The 21,015-nt window shown below is 42.9% G+C and overlaps 2 protein-coding genes across 2 annotated transcripts in view; one reads left to right on the top strand and one right to left on the bottom strand.

Annotated features, from left to right (window-relative positions):
* Window positions 1-21,015, top strand: part of LOC120034862 (protein glass-like) — a 467,553-nt gene that overhangs the window by 260,119 nt on the left and 186,419 nt on the right. The gene's annotated exons all lie outside the window — the stretch shown is intronic.
* LOC120034731 lies at window positions 1,090-19,729 on the bottom strand. Its single transcript, XM_038981333.1, has 7 exons — window positions 19,708-19,729; window positions 18,200-18,327; window positions 14,584-14,775; window positions 7,573-7,722; window positions 7,070-7,181; window positions 5,471-5,598; window positions 1,090-3,036 (listed from the first exon to the last, which is right to left on the bottom strand). Exons 1-7 carry the CDS (start codon window positions 19,727-19,729, stop codon window positions 2,143-2,145), a joined length of 1,626 nt encoding a protein of 541 aa, XP_038837261.1. The 3' UTR covers window positions 1,090-2,142.

Genomic DNA, 21,015 nt, shown 5'->3' with positions numbered 1-21,015 from the left:
GCGTGTTCCAGTTCCCGCCAATATCCAGAAATTTCACACAACTATTGAAGAGGAATGGGACAACATTCCACAGGCCACAATCAACAGCCTGATCAACTCTATGCGAAGGAGCTGTTGTGCTGTATGAGGAAACTGGTGGTCACACCAGATACTGACTGGTTTTCTGATCCACGCCCTTACTTTTTTTAAAGGTATCTGTGACCAACAGATGCATATCTGTATTCCCAGTCATGTTAAATCCACATTTAAATAATTTTTTTGGACTGATATCCTTACATGAACTGTAACTCAGTAAAATCTTTTTAATTGTTGCATGTTGCGTTTATATTGTTGTTCAGTAAACTTGGTGTTACCTTAGATTGTAAACTGTCATGGTCCAAAAATATAGATTCAATGGTTGTAAAGATGGAGAGTGGTCTGTTTGTGATAGATGCTTTGTTTTTTTGACACCACACTCCACAAAACAAGTCCTGCAGGCTGTAGTTTGATCTTATCTTGATTATTGTCCAGTTATATGGTCAAGTGCTGCAAAGAACGACCTAGTTAAGCCCAGAACCGAGTGGCACTTTTTGCTCTTCATTGTAATCAGAGGGCTAATATCAATACTCTGCATGCCAGTCTCTCTTGTCTAAGAGTTGAGGAATGACTGCATCACTTCTTGTTTTTATAACAAACATGAATGTGTAACAAAATTCCAAATTGTTTGCATAGTGAACTTACACACAGCACGGACACACGCACACTTACCACACCAGACATGCCACCATGGTTCTTTTCACAGTCCCCAGGTCCAGAACACATTCAAGGAAACGTACAGTATTATACAGAGCCGGGATTGCATGGAACTCCATTCAATTTCATACAGCGCAAGTGAACAGCAAACCTGGTTATCAAAAAACGAATAAATCAACACCTCACGACACAACGCCTCTCCCCCATGTCACCTACCTGTTGTGTGGATGTATTGACGTGTGTAACTGATTAATGCACGCACGCAAATTGTATTTTGTCTGTAATGTCTATTTCGTTGTGTTGGACCCCGGTAAGACTAGCTTTCGCCATTGGTGTTGGCTAATGGGGATCCTAATAATAAATCAAAAAATCCTCTTCATGATAACTACAGTATCTTTCAAGCTCAGAGCAGAATTGTTTAGAAAGAACAGTGTGTTAGCAAGAACATAGTAGAACACAAATGTTATTACTTTATTCCATCTACATCACCTCAGTAAGGTAACTATTCAACTGTCCTTGTTCTAGCCTGAGATTACTGTCTCTGAAAACAGTTCACACAAACCCATTTCAAATGACAAGTTAACAAAGGGTTAATGAGGGGCATGTGGTTAATTACCATCCTAAACAGTTTGAAGAGCCATCCAGTCACTCTGCAATCTCAAGTACAGGTGCACATTCTTTCATGTTTAATATTTTACCCCAGTCATCACAAGACCTTAAGCCTTCAGGCTACTGACATGGTGACGTACGTCAGTATAAATACAGCTAACTTTGAGTGTGACTTGCTTTGCCTGGCTACCCAAACTCGGCCAAACACTATGCCAAACGCTCCACAATGAGTCTGGATCTGAGTACCTCCCTGACAATTACTAAAACGCAAACACATTCTAACTGTTCTGATTGGCCCCAGAAACTGATGGGTTGGGCCAAAGCCAGAACACACATGGGTAAAGCGGCATTTTGAAAATTCATCATTGGCTTTGATACTAACTGGTAAGAAATTATCATCTCAGCAGACCTGGCTTGTTAGAAAGGTGTTATAAAAAGAGGGTGTATTTTGATCACCTATTTTTTGTAAATAAAGGAACAGGTACAACCTGATTGTGTGTGGGGGTATTATAACAGTTATAAAAAAAAAAAGAGGGACATATTTATTATGAATAGAACATAGGCAAAACCAAATTCAGAGGGGGAATATAGTGTTACTCTTCAGTAACATGACAGTGTTTTGGCTATGCCAGCACACCAAACAACATGTCTGTATCATGTGAGAATGTGAGTTCACCCAGATTCTCAACTGAGGGACTTGGTAATCCCCCCAAAACTCCAGGACATTTCACATGTGAAATATAATATTTCAGCTAAATAATTGTTTCCAGATATCCCCTGTGTACATCTCAAGACACAATGCTATGATTTCTCCCTGTTGTGGACACTCCTATGTCTGATAAGGTAACTCAGGAATGAGAAGCTCTTGTAACATAGTTTGCACTTGAAGGGCTTCTCCTTGATGTGAATAGTCTGGTGCTTCTTCACATAGGTCGCCTTAGCAAAGCATTTCCCACATGTGGGGCAGGTGTATGGCTTTTCTTCGTCCGTCCTAATACTTGGCCTCCCACGTTGTGACCCAATGACACCTGAGGAGGTAGAAGCAGGAGCCACCACCCTCAGGGGGTTAGTGTTTGAGCTCCTTCCTTGACCTCTAGCCATTGTTTGGGTGTTGTTGGGATTGTGTGCTGTGTTATAGGCTAGGTACCTCTTGTGGTGAACGCCAATCCTGGCCCTGTCTGTATTGGTGGGGTAACCATGAGGTAGCTGAGGAAGGCTAGACCCAGGTCCAGGACTTCTATGAACCCAGTCAACAGGCATTAGACAAGATCCTGAAGGAGAAGACAGACTTGCTGCTAGACTATCACCGGGGGGGTCTCCCACCACTCTCTGTGAAGGCTGAAGCCCAGGGTGACCTGCTCTGTTCATCATGGATACTGTGGTGTTTGTATCATAGGAACAGGAGGGTTTATCTCTATCAGCCCCAGGCTGCAGACTGGATCCCTGACTGGAGCCTCTGTCTCTCTGATGACCACCAGGACTGTTGTTCAGTCCACCTGTCCACTGATTGTGTTCTGTGTATTGGTGGAGTCTCAGCCCCTCTCGATTCGGTCCCCGTTCCGACTCGGGAAGGAAGAGCGACGGCTCCTGATTCAGGGTCCTGATCAGGAGCCAGGGTTTGTGACCAGCCACCTCAGAGGCCCAGTCTCTCCTGCCAGCAACACCAGATATTCTCAGGTCTTCATGGACTGCAGACTGTAAACACAAATTGTACAGAAGTGCATATAAAATGTTTATTAAAGAAACTTTTAGCTGTACAAACAGAAGCATGACATGATAATTATTAAACGTTAACCACAGTCAAATCTGTCTCTGACACTGATGCAAGTACCTAACAGTATGGAGCCATTGGAGTTTATTATTAAAAACTCTATATGCGTTGATTCAAGAATTAAGTTTAATGTTTTGGTTCGACTGAGATAAGGGAAACTTAGTCCCTGCAATGATACAAAAATAACCAAGTCAGTCAGCACAGAGTTCATTTTGTATTTCATTTCAACAGAATGGTCATACAATCACATAACTTTGAAGTACAGTACTTTTATTGCACAAAAAACGATGTGACAAAAATAATAACTTTTCTCACTATGGTAACACTTGACTTTTTCTGTAAATCTGGTACCCTCACTTTGATAAAATGTTAGAATACTTTGGAAAAGGTTCAACGTTACACACATCTTCACTACTTCATGTCAAGTAAACACAAATTAAGGCACTATAATTTCCTCATTATAAAACACCAGCATCAAACAATAGGTCAGGGTTGTCACTTTTCAATAGTGTAGAATTTTTACAGACAGCATCACACCAACCATCACTACATCATCTACTCCGCTTCATCATACTCATTCTTTCCTCAATTCACCTACATTACATGTCACTATACTCTATACATGGGCCGTGTGCATTTTTTGCTGGTGTATCCAGAGGTACATCTCATTCCGAAATCATGGGCATTAATATGGAGATGGTCCCCCCTTTGCTGCTATAACAGCCTCCTCTCTTCTGGGAAGGCTTTCCACTAGATGAGGAACATTTCTGCAGGGACTTGTTTCCATTCAGCCACAAGACCATAAGTGAGGTCAGGCACTGATGTTGGGCGATTAGGCCTGGCTCGCAGTCGGCGTTCCAATTCATCCCAAAGGTGTTCGCTGGGGTTGAGGTCATGGCTCTGTGCAGGCCAGTCAAGTTCTTCCATACCGATCGATAAACCATTTCTGTATGGACCTCGCTTTGTGCACGGGGGCATTGTCCTGCTGGAACAGGAAAGGGCCCCACACTGTTGCCACAAAGTCTAGAATGTCATCAATGTATGCTGTAGTGTTAAGATTTCCCTTCACTGGAACTAAGGGGCCTAGCCTGAACCATGAAAAACAGCCCCAGACCATTATTCCTCCTCCACCGAACTTTACAGTTTCCACTATGCATTGGGGCAGGAAGCGTTCTCCTGGCATCCACCAAACCCAGATTCGTCCGTCGGACTGCCAGATGGTAAAGTGTGATTCATCACTCCAGAGAACGCGTTTCCACTGCTCCAGAGTCCAATGGCGGCGAGCTTTACACGACTCCAGCAGACGCTTGGCATTGTGCATGGTGATCTTAGACTTGTGTGCGGCTGCTCGGCCATGGAAACCCATTTCATGAATCCCCCGATGGAACAGTTCTCGTGCTGACGTTGCTTCCAGAGGCAGTTTGGAACTCGGTAGTGAGTGTTGCAACTGAGGACAGATTATTTTTATGTGCTTCAGCACACGGTGGCCCCGTTCTGTGAACTTGTGTGGCCTACTACTACTACTTCGCTGCTGAACCTAGACGTTTCCACTTCACAATAACAGCGCTTACAGTTTACCGGGGCAGCTCTGGCAGGGCAGACATTTGACGAATTGACATTTTGGAAAGGTGGCATCTTATGACAGTGCCACATTGAAAGTCACTGAGCTCTTACGTAAGGCCATTCTACTGCCAATGTTTGTCTATGGAGGTTGCATGGCTGTGTGCTCGATTTTATACACCTGTCATAACGGGTGTGGCTGAAATAGCCTAATGCACTAATTTGAATGGGTGTCCACATACTTTTGTATATATAGTGTAGCTCCTCTGAAAACTTGCAGTACCTACATACGAACGGCCTCTCTCTCGTGTGGACCTTCAGGTGCATTTTCAGCTGGTCGTGCTGATGGGAAAACCATTCCTCACACTGGGGCAGCCTAAGGGTTTCTCCTGTGTGGACTTCCAGGTGCCTCTTCAGGTTGGACAAGTGTGAAAAACTGGCCTGGCATAGTTGACAGCCTAACCAGGGAGTGTCTGTGCTGTTGCAGGGTCCATGTTCCAGTTGATAGATCCTATAGAAGGCAGGCTGAAGGCAGCATCTGTTGCGCCACCAGTCTCTCAATCACAACTTTAAGAGCAGGACGGAGAATCGCTAGCTGAGTCTGTGTCTGTTCTCTCCCGCCGCATACCAACCTCCTTGTCCCCGCAGGCCAAATCTATGCCTCGCTCTGGTCTCAGCCAGTCTGTTGTCATGGAGACTAAATTCAGTTGGTGTTTTGTGTTCGACTGTCTGTTTCTGGTTGTGGTTAACAGTGTTGTTCCCCAGCCCAGAGTTGACGACGCTGTCCCATCCACTGACCTCCACTATGTCACCTCTGGTTCTGGCCTGATCAGTGATGTCATCCCCTGGGCCTTTGGCTGCACCCGTCTGGGTCTGGGAATTCAAGATGACTGCCCAGTCCCCTCTGTTAGCCTCTGGCCAAACATCTACAGGAAGAGGTTAGAAAATAGACTAAAAACATGGAAAATAACTCTACATAAATTGAGTTTTTTTTGTCAATTACCTGGTCAAGTTCATACATTATAACAGTGGTGGGCCGTCAGGGCCAGCAAGGCCTTCTCTGCTGGCCTAAACATCATCAGAATATAATTTTTTTTAAAATATATTTTCCCACAAATATGTATTAAATTATTCCCCAGAGTAAGAGTTATACTCTTCATTTCATAGCTTTCCTCTTGGTTGCACTGCTTCCAGCCCCAGGTTGAGATTTGGAGGGCTGGCCTTTATGTTAGATCTTTTATCCAATCATATTCAGCCATCATGTGTTGCCAGGGGTCTAAAATCTGCCCTCAGGCCTTCAGAATCAACAGTGCGGGCGCTTGTAGCTTAAAGTGAATGGAAATGAAAATTTAGTGTCAACCAATCAGCTTTAGAGTTGGCTATTGTACGCCTGCTGGCTGGCTCCAGTGTTACACAGGAGCCAGCTAGCAGGCGTAGTGCGTGCACGTCTTTTGATTGGATTACCAATATTGAGAAGCAGGTCCTATGGGCAGGTCTATGCAGATCCTCAGAACTAGGAAACTGAATTTGATAAACGAATTAATTCGCATACTACTAAGCTGTTTTTTCAACCCACAATGGCGGAAGGAGGAGAAGATATCGATTTGGTCGAGGATATAATTATAACGCAGTTCTCAAGACGAACTTTTCAAGAAAAGTTAGACATTGTAAGGAGAGGTCGCCCGACGCCGACGCTACAAAGCCTGTCACAGGCGGGAAAGGGGTTCGTTCGCTCGCCACTTTCAAAGTTCCAACTACGAGCGCTATGGCTCCGAGAAGCACTGCAAACTGTACTGCTGGGAATGCCTATTATTTGCAAGTGATCGATTTGGTGTTTGGAGCCACACTGGCTTTGCAAACTTGAGTTGTCTAACCAAGGCAGCAACGAGACACCAAAGTACGGCTGGGCACTTACAAGCAATGGTGCTTTTGAAAACTTTTGGGGACACCGGAGTGGATCTACAGCTCAACGAACAAGCGCGCAGGGCAACGCAGCTGCACAATGAAAAGGTGAAGGGAAATATTGAAAAGACTCATTGATTGTGTCATGTTTTTGGGTAAACACTGTTTACCCAAAAATGTCAATTTGTCAATTTCAAGGTGACGCAACGCCTGGTTATACTGCGTTTCTGTCTAAATGTATAGTGTCTAGAGCCATGGCATCATAATGATGGTAATAAGAGGTGGATTAATTCGGGTGGGACTGTGTAGTACCTCACTGAAGGCCCAGGCCCCAGGCCCACGGCACGCCACTGCATTATAATGTGTGTTTTTCTATGTAAACATAATTTGTATTGATTTCATTTTATGAATGAAGACAAGAACAATAGCCAGGTGCATCACTATTCCCATTGAAGATCTATTACTGTATGTAGGTTATATTTATTTCTCCCTTACCTTGCTCCCCCATCTTTAGCCCACTCAGCAGGTCAATGCTCTCTGGTCCGTCCTCTATTTTCTCCTCTTTGACCAAAAGCAGATCAATCTTCCCATCCTCCATGTCTACTGACTGTAAGAGATACAGAGTGAGAGGATGTTGGATCAAGAAATCTGATATGAACACCCTGCTATGGAGCATCTTCTGATTGGGCAATGAGGATTGCTATGAATACTATGCAAACGTGTTAGTTGATTTGATACTATGCAAATGTGATAATAACTTGATTACTTGACACTTAATGGTTTGGTCATTCAAAGTCATGGTCCCACACTTAAGACAAAATGTAGTGCCTCATAGTAAGAGTGCCTATCAAGGATTAGGTCCCCACCTTTCTATAGTCTTACTCATTATTATCTAAAGGGTTTAAACTGATCCTAGATCAGCACTCCTACTCTGAGAGGCTTTGTGGATACGGGCCCTGACCTAACACCATACAGACAGTAGTTCACAGTGGGCTCACCTCAGTGAGACTGTGTGTGGTCCTGTGCTGCTCAGCTGGTTCCTCTGTGGGTTCAGGAGGAGGTGTAGTCTGGTTTTCCTCCTCAGTGTTCCCTAAACCCTCTTCATACCCCTCCTCCTTCACCAGTAGCACCTCTGGACCCTCCTCCTCCTTGAAAACACAGACGATACAGATTACACAGACATACACTCCCTCAGGTACATACACACAGATAATAAACACACTTTCAACATGGAGTCTTTACCCATCCCCACTAGGTTTGAGTCCTATACTGTAGTTACAGAATGACTTCATTGTTGTTAAACCCATCATGGTGGACATAAATATGTTGTTGGTAAAAACAAGTCAGCTATGATAAGTCAAAAGTCATCAGTCAAACCTGACTAAACTATTTTGACGTGTACAGTAGGTGTTTGCTAGTGTGTGAGTATGTGTAGGTATATTTAGTAACTGTATAATGGTTATAAAGCGATGTTGTGTGTATGCAGAATAGGGTGAGATCAGATGTGATGTATACTCAAGAGAGTCTCAATGAAAGTCTTAGAATGAAGAGTCCCATTTTGTGTTTATTAAACAGAAACAAGTTTTAAATACACCATATGAAAACCACACATACACGTTTCACTGCGTGCCTGGCAGACATCTTATCTTGGATGACGGCCCGCCACAAGTTCAACCTCGACAAGATGGAGCTGCTTATCCTCCTGGGGAAGGCCTGCCCGCTCCAAGACCTCTCCATCACGGTTGACAACTCCCCGGTGTCCCCCTCTCAGAGTGCAAGAATATCAAAGCAATGACTCGCTCCTGCAGGTTCATGCTCTACAACATCTGTAAAGTACGACCCTTCCTCACACAGGAAGCTGCAGGTCCTAATCCAGGCTGTGGTCATCTCCTGTTCACACAACTGCAAATCTATGTTGGCTGGCCTCCCTGCTTGTGCCATCAAACCCCTGCAACTTATCTAGTACGCCGCAACTTCCCAAGTTCTCCCACGTCACCCCGCTCTCCGCACACTCCACTCGCTTTCAGTCGAAGCTCGCATCCACTAAATACCATGGTGCTAGCCTACGGAGCAGCAAGGCGAATTGCCCCTCCCTACCTTCATGCTTATGCTCAAACCCTACACCCCAAATCGATCACTCCGCCACCTCTGGTGTCTTGGCCATCCCACCCCGATGGGGGGGGGGTCAGCTCCCGTTCAGCCCAGTCAAAACTCTTCTCTGTCCTGGCACCCTATTGGTGGAATCAGCTTCCCCCTGAAGCTAGGACAGAAGAGTCCATGCTCATCTTTCGAAAACGTCTAAAACCTTTCCTCTTCAAAGAATATCTTAAATGAATCCCCTGGCACTGATCCACAATGTTTTAGCCCTCCACCGTTAAAATATAAATAAGAAATAAGTGAAAGAAAAAGGACAGAGCCCTCCACACGAGGCCCTTCGCCCTCCATCCATCCTCAGAGCTCTCCACACGACCTCGCCAATCAGTCTTGAGAGAGACAGGGAGCGCTTGGTGACTTCTTGGTAAGTAAGTTCTGTCTCGTATGACTTCTGGGTGTATGTCAAACAGATCAAGAGATACAGTGCCTTCAGAAAGTATTCATACCTCTTGACTTATTGCCCCCAAAATTGTGTTACAGCCTGAATTCAAAATGGATTAAATAGATTTTGTCTCGCACATCTACACATCATACCCCATAATGAGTGCGAAAGAGAAGTGAACACATGTTTTTAGACATTTTTGCCAGTTTATTGAAAATGAAATCTCATTTACATAGGTATTCACACCCCTGAGTCAATACATGTTAGAATCCCATTTGGCAGCGATTACAGCTGAGTCTTTCTGGGTAAGTCTCTAAGAGCTTTCCACATCTGGATTTTGCAACATTTGTCCATTATTTTTTTCAAAATTCTTCAAGCTCCGTCAACTTGGTTGTTGATCACTGCAAGACAACCATTTTCAGGTCTTGCCCTATATTGTAGATTTGGCATTGTGTTTCAGGTTATTGCCCTGCTGATAGGTGAATTCTTCTCCCAGTGGCTGGTGGAAAGCAGACTGGACCAGGTTTTCCTCTAGGATTGTGCCTGTGGTTAGCTCCATTCCGTTTCTTTTTATCCCGAAACTCCCCAGTCCTTCACAATTACAAGCATACCGATAACATGATGCAGCCACCACTATGCTTGAAAATATGGAGAGTGGTACTCAGTAATGTGTTGATTTTCCTCAAACATAACACTTCGTATTCAGGACAAAAAGGACACTTTTTTTTGCAGGATTACTTTAGTGCCTTGTTGCAAACAGGATGCATGATTTGATTTAAAAAAAAAATCTGTACAGGCTTCCTTTTCACTCTGTCAATTAGGTTAGTATTGTGGAGTAACTACAATATTGTTGATCCATCCTCAGTTTTTCATCGATCACAGCCATTAAACTCTGTAATTGACCTGATGGTGAAATCCCTGAGTGTTTTCCTTCCTCTCCGGCAACTGAGTTAAAAAGGAAGCCTGGATCTTTGTAGTAACTGGGTGTACTGAGTGTACACCATCCAAAGTGTAATTAATAACTTCACCATGCTCAAAGGGATATTCAATGTCTGCTTTTTTCACCCATCTACCAATAGGTGCCCTTCTTTGCGAGGTATTGGTAAACATCCCTGGTCTTTGTGGTTGAGTCGGTGTTTGAAATTCACTGCTCAACTGAGGGACCTTGATGATAATTCTATCTGTGGGGTACAGCGATGAGGTAGTCATGTTAAACACTATCATTGTACACAGAGTAATCCTTGCAATTTATTACGTGACTTTATTATGTACTCATGACCTTATTTAGGCTTGCCATAACAAAGGAGTTAAATACTTATTTGCTCAAGACATTCAGCTCTGATCCAATTCTGATCAGAGTAGTTGTTTGATTCTTTGATATGTGTGTGATTATTATTTATTTTTTTACTTGTCCATTTGGACAACTTAAATCTATATTCTACTTGTCCCAGTATTTTTTACTATTTCTTTTACTTTTCCCAGACAAGGACAAGCGTTAAAGAGCAACTGCCCCTAAAAACAACTAATCCCTTTGAAAACAGCCGATGTGGTATTGATATGAGTCAAACATTTATTCTCGTGTCAAAATTGACTATAGTGTAATAAGTAGGATAATTTTGGTCATTAAGTCAACCTCGTCTAAAATGGAGTTTAGAACCTCATCTTAAAAATTAATTTAAAATGTTAAATCTTTTCACCTTTTGGTCTTAATTTAAGATTATGGTTAGGCAAAAGTTTAGCAGTGTGGTAAAGGTTAGGTTTAAAATTACATTTTAATAAGATAAATTGTAGCAATAGGCTGGGTGTCTGACTTTGTGGCTGTGGTAACAACCTAGAATTAGCTTGACCCAAGTTACTACCCTTGTGACACAGACGGCTTCATCAACAATGGTAACGTGTGTTATGTAAAAAGTTGTATTACAAAAATACCCGGTTTGATAAACTAGTTGGTTAATTACCCAGCCAAGCAGATACAAGTAGATAATTTTGGTTGTGAAGGGAATTATCAAAAGAGTTCTCATTTCTTTATAACAAAATGCAATTAACCCCTTGGCTGTCTATCGTATCACCCTGTCACAGGCCCTCCCGGTCAACACCACCTCATAACATGAGGAAGTAAACTGTTTATAAGGATTGCCTGCTGCAGTTGTTTGAGAAATGTCCAGTTTGCAGCCGAACATCCAACATAGAGAAGACCAGCAAGGGGACCCTCAGCATCACGCAGACGTTCCCTCGCTGTGAGCATTCCTATAAACGGAACAGGGAGGACACTTAAATCAGGTTGGTCAAATTTGACCTGGTCAAAAAGGTCAAAACAGTTTTGAGATTTTTTTCCCCCAATTCACCATCATAACCTAGCCTGGTGGAACCAGCCTGATCGCTGCGTTTACCATTCTATTTCACTTCACATATCATGATATCTGAAGTGAAATAGAAAGGCATACTCAGCGATCAGGTTGGTTCCACCACGCTAATCATAACCTCCATTGATAATGTAATCAGTGCTCTGTGTGCGTTTGTATCAGTGGAGGCTGCTGAGTGGAGGACGACTCATAATAATGGCTGGAACGGCGCGAATGGAATTGCATCAAACACATGGAAACCATGCGTTTGATGTATTTGATACCATTCCACTGATTCCGCTCCAGCTGTTACCATGAACACGTCCTCTCCAATTAAGGTGCCACCAACCTCCTGTGGTTTGTATGTGACCGATCAGTATTTTGATGAGGGTCCAGGAGCTGATCTACACTGGCAAAGACCTCACCTCCAGCCTCACCTCGTTTTCGCAACAACGATTGTCGATGGGTAGACGAGAATTAGGTAGGTTTAGTCTGACCTGTTCAAACTTCAACATAGTATCTGTGTGTGTCAGATATCACCTATCCTAACTGCCATTGGTAATAGAACAGTGACTGTGTATATGTTCACAGATGCATCTATGGAGCCAGTACTTGGGAGACTTGCAAGATGACGTGATGGAGTCCTGACCTACAGACAGGCTTGATACTGACATCTCTGAATGGAGAGAGACCTGGCACTCGGCATAAAAATGTTACTAGACAACTTTTACTTGTATTGTCTTTTTTTATTATTGAATTAAATGGTATCAGTCAATATGGGGAGGGAGAAACCCTGTGTATTCTGCACCAGGATCAGGGAACTCCTGTTGTATACGGGACACAACACAGAAAGGTATGACCACTGATATGTTTGCCAAGGCAGCCCCATTACCACCAGACAAAATGCAGATAGGCAGAGTATCAGTATTGGCTGGGAATGACAATTAAAGGTCAAAGGTTCACACTGTTATATCAGCAGAACACTGCTTCTATGGTATTATGTAAAGGGTTGTTTATTCTACATGGACCCGTTACTACATTTGAAAGTTATCAAGATACTTAGTTTAGAATATTTACATAAATTTAGCAAATGACATTCTTGTCGTGTTTTTCTTTTTTTACACTGTAGGCTACAGACCTATTCAAAGCTTCCTTCAGCATCCCACTATACATCTGCCATCTGCCTGTAGTTATTGAACTCAACAAGCAGGAGATTGGTTTGTTTGTTGTGATTGAGAGGAGGGGGGGGGGGGGGGGGGGGGCAGCAGGAAAGGTTCTGACACATTGATGTGTCGTGGTTGTAGCAAGGACACACCCAAATAAAAATACACCCCCAAGCCAACTTACATTCGGCTTCTGTCATGGCCGCCAGCATTTCTTGGGGAGCAAGCCAAAGAGCGAGACGAAATCTGCGGGTGCAATTCCCCCTTAATGTCGAGCTCTGATTTACTACGACTTTGATATGTGGTTCTCACCCAGCCATCTTTAGATTAATTAACTAATTGTAAGTCGCTCTGGATAAGAGCATCTGCTAAATTACTTAAATGTAATGTCTCAGCTAAAACTCTGCACGAACTTGATACACTCCATTCATTTTCTCATTAAAAGTATCTGGGGGAAAAAATTAAGTAGTTGAATGGTAGTAATGAAATAGGCATTTGTGAACATCATATAGCAGAGTACAAACACAATATGTAACAGTCTTATTAAGCTTAAATACTATGTAGAAAACATTAGGAATACTCATTCTTTCCTTGACAGACTGACCAGGTGAAAGCTATGACTCCTTACTTAAATACACATCAATCAGTGTAGATGAAGGGGAGGAGACAGGTCAAAGGATTTTTAAGCCTTGAGACATGGATTGTTTATGTGTGCCATTGAGGGTCAATGGGAAAGACGAATTGAGGCTGTTCTTAATGTTTTGTACACTCAGTGTATGCCTTATATATATCACACAACATCTGTATGCAATATTCTACCCAGGAATATTCAACACTGAAATCTGTTTCAATCTTATTCCAAATGCATCTGTGGATCTTAAAAAAATAAAAATATTTGTCTTTAATGCAGGGTTTGATCTAAATGTCAGAAGCTATCGAGTGGAATGGTTATTTTCTATGTTATAGAGTAAAATGTTTTTTCTGCTGGTGTAGCCTGAGGTAGCTCCTCTCTGAGAACCTCTTCCCGCAGTGTGTACAAGCAAACGGTCTCTCTCCCTTGTGGACCTTCAGGTGCATCTTCAGGTTGCCAGCCAGAGAGAACCTCTTCTCACACTGGGGGCATGAAAAGGGTTTCTCCCCTGTGTGGACCCTCTGGTGTCTCTTCAGGTCACCAGACTGGGAAAACCTCTTCTCACACTGGGGGCAGCTGAAGGGTTTCACCCCTGTGTGGACCCTTTGGTGGATCTCCACCTTCTGGGGGCAGCTGAAGCCTTTGTTACAGAACATGCAGAGGAACCGTTTATCTTTACTATTGCCTGAAGTTGGTCCCCCTCCCCACGCCTTGGCCCTTTGGTCCTCTGAGTTCAATACCTGATTGAAAAGGACACAGCCATGTGAATCGGAAGGTGCCAATGATGTGGACACTGGGTCGCGATCCCTGAAAGCGTGTAAAGGGGAGTTGGTGGCGACAATTTGATTTGTCTCTAAGATTCCCCTGTAATCTAAGAAATCTCTGCCTTGTGAGTGTCCTTCTACATTCCATGTCAGAGGAGCGTCGCCCTCCTCTTTCACCTCATCTACCACTGTAACCTCCCCTTTCTTATCTAGGCACCCTTCAGAGTATACACTACTACTGTACTGGTTCCAGTACCCTCTAGACAGATCAGTCTGTGTCTCTAAACCCAAGGATATGTTGCCAGGGTCCATCTCTGTAGTGTAAGAACAAGACGGATTATCACCGCCAGAGAGTAACGCGTCACCATCACCACGGGAATAAACCATCCTCTGGCTCTGGTGAAATACCGGTAAATACTCTGCGCCAGGAGCAGGAGGACAGCCCAGTTTCCCCAGCCCTAGTCTGTCTGGGTCTGATCTGTGGTCAGATCCTGTGGATAATAGCCTTTGTGTTACAGTTAAAGTCTCTGTATCTGTCTCTGACTTGAGGACGGCGTTCGGCGTTCCACTGACCTCCGTGATGCTGTGTCCGGTCCTGGGCTTGGGTGACGCGGCAGTTGTGAGGTCCTCCATGGCTACAGGAGGTGCCACTGTAGCCACTGCTCCAGTCTGGATGTCTCCGCTGTGCCGTGGGTCCTCTCCTTCAGTCCTCTCCTTCTTGACCAGAGACGATCCTTCAGGACCTGCAGCCTCTGCATCTGCAGACTGACACAAGAGAGGAGGTTATTATTGCTACATCAGTTGTTTTGGATAACAATGCCGTAGAGAAGTCTCACAAGCTCCCCTATGCCTGATAAATTAGGATGTACATGTAAGCAAATTGGGATATGGGATATGTTCCGGGATTCATCTGATGGCATTCAGGAGTCGTCTCCACAGTGGCCATACGAACGTATCCAAACCAAAAAAACATTGATTACATACAATATCTGCGCTGGGATAAAGGCTAGAGCTACTGCTTACATGGATGGGACACGGACACATACAAGAAAGCTGGCTATGAGCTTGGATGAGACATTAAACATGCAAAAGGACAATATAGGAGGAAGGTGGAATCCTATTACACCGGCTCCGGTGCTCGTCGTATGTGGCAGGGCTCGCAGATGATTACGGATTACAAAGGGAAACCCAGCTGTGAGACACCTAGTGATGCGGAACTTCCAAAAGAGCTAAATACCTTTCATGCTCACGTCGAGGAATACAACACTGAGTCTTGTGTGAAAACCCCAGTTGTTCCAGATGACTGATTGATCTCGTTCTTCGTTGCTGATGTGAGTAAAACTTTTAAACAGGTCAACAGTCGCAAGGCCTCCGGGCCAGACGGAATACCAGGGCGTGTTCTCAAAGCATGCGCAGACCAGTTTACAAGTGTCTTCAGACATTTTCCTTCCCAGTCTGTAATCCCATGTTTCAAGCTGACCACCATTGTCTCTGTTCCCAAGATTCTCAAGGTTACCTGCCTAAATGACTACCGTCCTGTAGCACTCACATCTGTAATTATGAAGTGCTTTAAAAGGCTGGCCATGACACACATAAACACCATCATCCCAGACCACCTGGACCCACTCCAATTCACATACCACTCCAACAGATCCACAGATGACGCAATCTCAATTGCACTTCACACTGACGTCTCCCACCTGAACAAGATGGGAAATAACTATGTGAGGATGTGGTTCATAGACTACAGCTCAGCATTCAACAACATAGTCCCCTCCAAGATAATCCCCAAACTGGGGACCCTGGGACTAGAGACCTTCATGGGTCTAAAAAGTTGGACCCTTTCCGAATTGGACCTGGGGCTTATCCATCCAGACCTGATATGCAAAAATTATTTTTCAATATAAAGACCCGTTCCGAACTAATAGCTGCCATAGCTAGGTTATTTATCATCCAATAGGATTTCATAGTGGCTACCTGTCTTGACTGCATCAAACCGGGAGAAGCTAGTTAAGCTAGCTAGGCTGCATGCGCTTTCTCATCCTACAGTTACAAACAAAAATAACTCCATTCAGAATATTAAGTAGCAGCCTACCTGTTGGCTCTTGGTCGTTGTAGCCTATCCTTGTCCTTCAACTTTTAATTCCAGCATTTTAATTCCATCTTTTATTGATTAGATAACTCCTAACTTTTTCCCCACACAGAGAGACTATGACTGTAACCTACTGCCGCTTTGATGACTTACGTTTGACCAACAAGTTACATGCGCCACCTTCGTGAAAAGCAAAGAGCAGATGCATACATTTCTCTCTCTCTCCGCAGCAGTCACATTTGGATCCTTCAGGACAAGTCAGTTAAAATTACACATACCCGAGACCCGTGACAATTTCAGATCCGACCCAGACCAGTGACATTATTTAGAATTCTGGATCTCGACCCGCTCAGATGTTCAGGCACAGGTGGATCCGTGACGACCTCTACCTGGAACTGAACACCTTCCTCTGCAACTGGATCCTGGCCTTCCTGACGGGCCAGCCCCATGTGGTGAGGGTAGGCAACAACACCTCTGCCACGCTGACCCTCAACACGGGGGCCCCTCAGGGGTGTGTGCTTAGTCCCCTCCTGTACTTCCTGTTCACGACTCCGACACCATCATCAAGTTTGCTGACGACATGACAGTGGTAGGCCGGATCACTGACGGCGATGAGAATAACCTACAGGGAGGTTAGAGACTTAGCGGTGTGGTGCTAGGACAACAACCTCTCCCTCAACGTCAGCAAAAGCAAGGAACTGATAATAAACTACAGGAGAAAGAGGGTAGAGCACGCCCCCCCACCCTCATCAACGGGCCATAGTGGAGCGGGTTGAGAGCTTCAAATTCCTTGGCGTCCACATCACTAACGACTTAACATGGTCCACGACAGCGCGGCTTCCCCCTCAGGAGACTTAAAAGATTTGGCATGACCGGAAAGCGCTACAGAGGACCCGAAATATTGCCAAAGACTCCAGCCACCCGAGCCATAGTCTGTAAACTGTAACAGAGCATCGGCTCTCGAACCAACAGGCTCAACGATACTCTACCCCCAAGCCACAAGACTGCTAAATAGCCATAAGAGTGCTAAATAGTTAATTAATTGGTTACCGGACTATCTTGCACTGACTCTATGCACACTCACGAGACTATACAGTGGGGATCGAAATGATTGGAAACCTTGATAAAAATGAGCAATAATGACTGTATACAATAAATAATTCAAATGCTGAGCTATGTATTGTATGCTACAAAAAAAACTTAAATTATATTATTTTAAACTAATAAAATTGCTTGGAGAAAGACATCGTTTAACAAGTAATATTTTTTTCTTAAAAAGGTAGGGGTTAAAATTAACACCCCTAAAGATTCTTAGAAATAAAGTAGTCACAAGTTTAGTATTTAGTCCCATATTCCTAGCAAACAATTACTACATCAAGCTTGTAACCCTACATACTTGCTGGAGGCATTTGCAGTTAGTTTAGGTTGTGTTTCAGATTATTTTGTGCCAGAAAGAAATGAATGGTAAATAATGTATTGTCATTATGGAGTCACATTCATTGTAAATAAGAATATAATATGTTTAGAAACACTTCTACATTTATGTGGATGCTACCAGGATTCTCTGAGCAATTGTATTAGTATAAAATAATATAATTTCCCCCCCCAAATAATGTTGCAGACAATACAGCTCAGTATTTTTTTTATAGAGTCAGTATTGCTCATCTTTATCAAGGGTGTCAATCATTTCAGACTCCACTGTAAATACACACACTCAAACTAAAACGGACACTCCCAAGTTAACGACAACATTTTACACTTATCATATTCTTCTGCTACTCTGTTCTCTTAATAATAATAATATTATTATCTCTCCTGATGCCGTGTCACTTTACCCCGCCTTCATGTACATACTACACCTCAAATATCTTGTACCTGCACACTGATCTGGTACTGGTACTCCCTGTAGATAGCTCCATTCTAGCATACTGTACTCTCTTGTGTTACTATTTTCATGGTAAAGTCTACACCCGTTGTATTCGGCGCATGTGATAAATAAAATGTTATTTGATTTTAATAGCTGAGTGGACCCGTTCTGAAATAAACAGGCCACATTTGATGTACTGTAATTACTAAATGTTACACTATGAAACTAACCTCTATCACGATAACATGCTGGGTTGAGGTTCCACTCCCCTCAACAGTGATTGGTTGGTCATCTCTCCATGTATTGTGTCCCGCTGGCTTCACAAAGCTCCTGTGGCCTCCAGTGAGATGTCCTTCACCTGAGAGAGTGATTGGGGGGAAAGCGGTGGTTAGGTACTGTCAATGTTCAACACTATATTGTAGACTATTGACACTGTCTACAATTGGCATAGTTATGAGAAGTGTTATGTTCCATGCATCACATTATTTTTTATTTATTATGACAATAGGAAAATCAGTAAATCATGAATCTGGTTAGAATTTGATACGGGCCATCTGGCTTCCCTACTTCTTACTTAAACTTCATACTGTATACTAATCATACTATTTAAAATGTACTGTTTAGTAAAAATGAATGCCCTAAACAACAAATACCAATTTACTAGGTTCATCCATACTGTCAATGCTTCATCTAATGCGCAATTGCGCTGTTCTCCGCCATTCGTTCATTTTGGTAGCACATCCCATATTTGATTATCAGCTATTTTTGCCTACTAAAATGCCTACTATTTATCGGATGTTATGTAACGAGACAAACAATGGACGCTATGCGAGAGGTCTATACTGAACAAAAATATAAAAACACAAAATGCAACAATTTCAAATATTTACTGAATTACAGTTCATATAAGGACATCAGTAAATGGAAATAAATGCATTAGGCCCTAATCTATCGATTTCACATGACTGGGAATACAGATATGCATCTGTTGGTCTCTGCTCTGCCGAGTCTGTATTGTGCAAGCCGGGAATTTTGTGATTGATGTTTATTTTTGTATTTATATTTTCAAGTGTAAACTACCAGAATTCAGTGGCTACAGGCATACAATCGATAAAAGCTAAATACCCGTGAATTTAAAATGTGTCCCATCCATCTTGCTGTGCAGGTGGCTAGCAGGAAGCTCACTGTCTCAGCCTAGGCTAATTATTTGCTGGAAACGGTGCAGTTTACCCTCCCATCACTAGAGTAACTCATCAAGACCAAACATAACATTGCAATGTAACCCAACTCAGGTGTAGCCCTACCTTAGAAGTAAGCTGTGTTTTTAGACTTGTAGGGCAACCTTCTGCGTTACAGTTCAGACTTAGTGAGAAATGTGTGTCTGTGTTAGGCTGTGTGTGTATGTGGGGAAGTTTGTGTGTGTGGGATGTGTGTGGTGTGTGTGTGTAGGTAGCACGGCACAGGTTTGGGCATATTATTTGACACACTAGGCCTAATCAGTTAGACCTAATCAGTTAGGCTACTGAATAGAACATAACTGTGCTATATAGACTAACTCTTACTAATTGGTAAATAGTTAACCTGATTTTTGTTCAGGATTATGTAATCCCAATTATATGTACTCGTATTACCCCTGGTGTAAGTGTGTGCATGGCATCTTACTCCGTAGTGTAAACATTCTCAAATACTAATGCATACAGCACTGTACACTACGTATTCTATGTATATAACTTGTTACCAACGCTGCTACTGCTCATCATGTTTGCACTGTTACTGTACACTTATGACCATATAAGTCACCCTTGCTGCACTATGTACCATATTAATGCACCTACATACTGATATTTGATGAGAGCGAGATGCCCACGATGGGTTGTATAATATGTATAAAATGTGTATAATATGTATAAACTGAAGGTAGAAGCCTAAGTGCTATTGTTTATTAGTTTACTCCAATTGGGGGAGGGGTGGTAGGGTTTGCAGGAAATAATAAAGGTATATTCTAAAAAAAGTGTGCATATGAATGTGTATGTATTTACCAATTTTTTGTATATATATATATATTTACCCAAAAATATATGGGGGATTGGAAATTATGCAGAAGCAACAATCCATCCTCAATATTAAGGCTGATCCATCCCTTAAATTAAAAAAAATATATATATTCACCGTGTTAACAAAACATTAAGAACACCTTCATAATATTGAGTTGCGCACCCCCGATCTTGAGATATTAGACCAAGTGTGTTGAAATTAAGAATCCAGGCAGGTGACTTGGTGTCATTATTGACTAGGGCACAGGTGTCAAACTCATTCCATGGAGTGCAGAGTGTCTGCGGGTTTTTCCGCTACTCCCTTTTAATTAATTGATTAATTAAGGTCACTAATTAGTTGTCTAGGGCTTAATTGAAACCCCTGGACTAGGGATTAACCTTGACCAGTCCGCAACCTTTGACTTTGGAAAATAAGATATTTTAGCAATAATAAGTCCTATCCTCATGAAATAAAGTGTTGTGATCCTGAGAAGCTTCTCTATAACATGGAATACAAAGTATAAGACCAGAAACAGATTCATTTTGACCCCTAACACCCTACTATTTACAACGCAAGTATGGGTATTTGGGAAAAATGGCCAGCGTATCTCTGTGCAATAATATATTTTTCTTAATTGACCTGCTTGGTCAAATGAAAGTAAACATAAATAAAATATTGCAAGATAGCTTAATAATCAGGGTAAGTATTGTATATTATCCAAAAACTGACCAAGACCCAATTCTGGGTAACACATCAGAACACATGTCCAGAAGGTAACGGGGCGTCCTACAAAATGTACCTCTTGCCATTCCTCTGTATCGATCGAGGATCTTGACACTACTGGGACGACTGGCGAGGACGCGCTCTCGTATTGTCCTCTCTGCGCGCTCCCGTGCCACCTTCAGTTCCAGAAGCTGTAGTTTCCTCCGCAATCCCCTGTTTTCTTTTTGGCTTTGAGTTATTTCCAAACGAAACACTGCATAGTCGTCGTCTACGACTTTACAGATCTCTG

This window comes from Salvelinus namaycush, chromosome 42, assembly GCF_016432855.1.
Source record: "Salvelinus namaycush isolate Seneca chromosome 42, SaNama_1.0, whole genome shotgun sequence".
NCBI lineage: Eukaryota > Metazoa > Chordata > Actinopteri > Salmoniformes > Salmonidae > Salvelinus > Salvelinus namaycush.
This window is presented reverse-complemented; position numbering and strand designations above follow the sequence as displayed.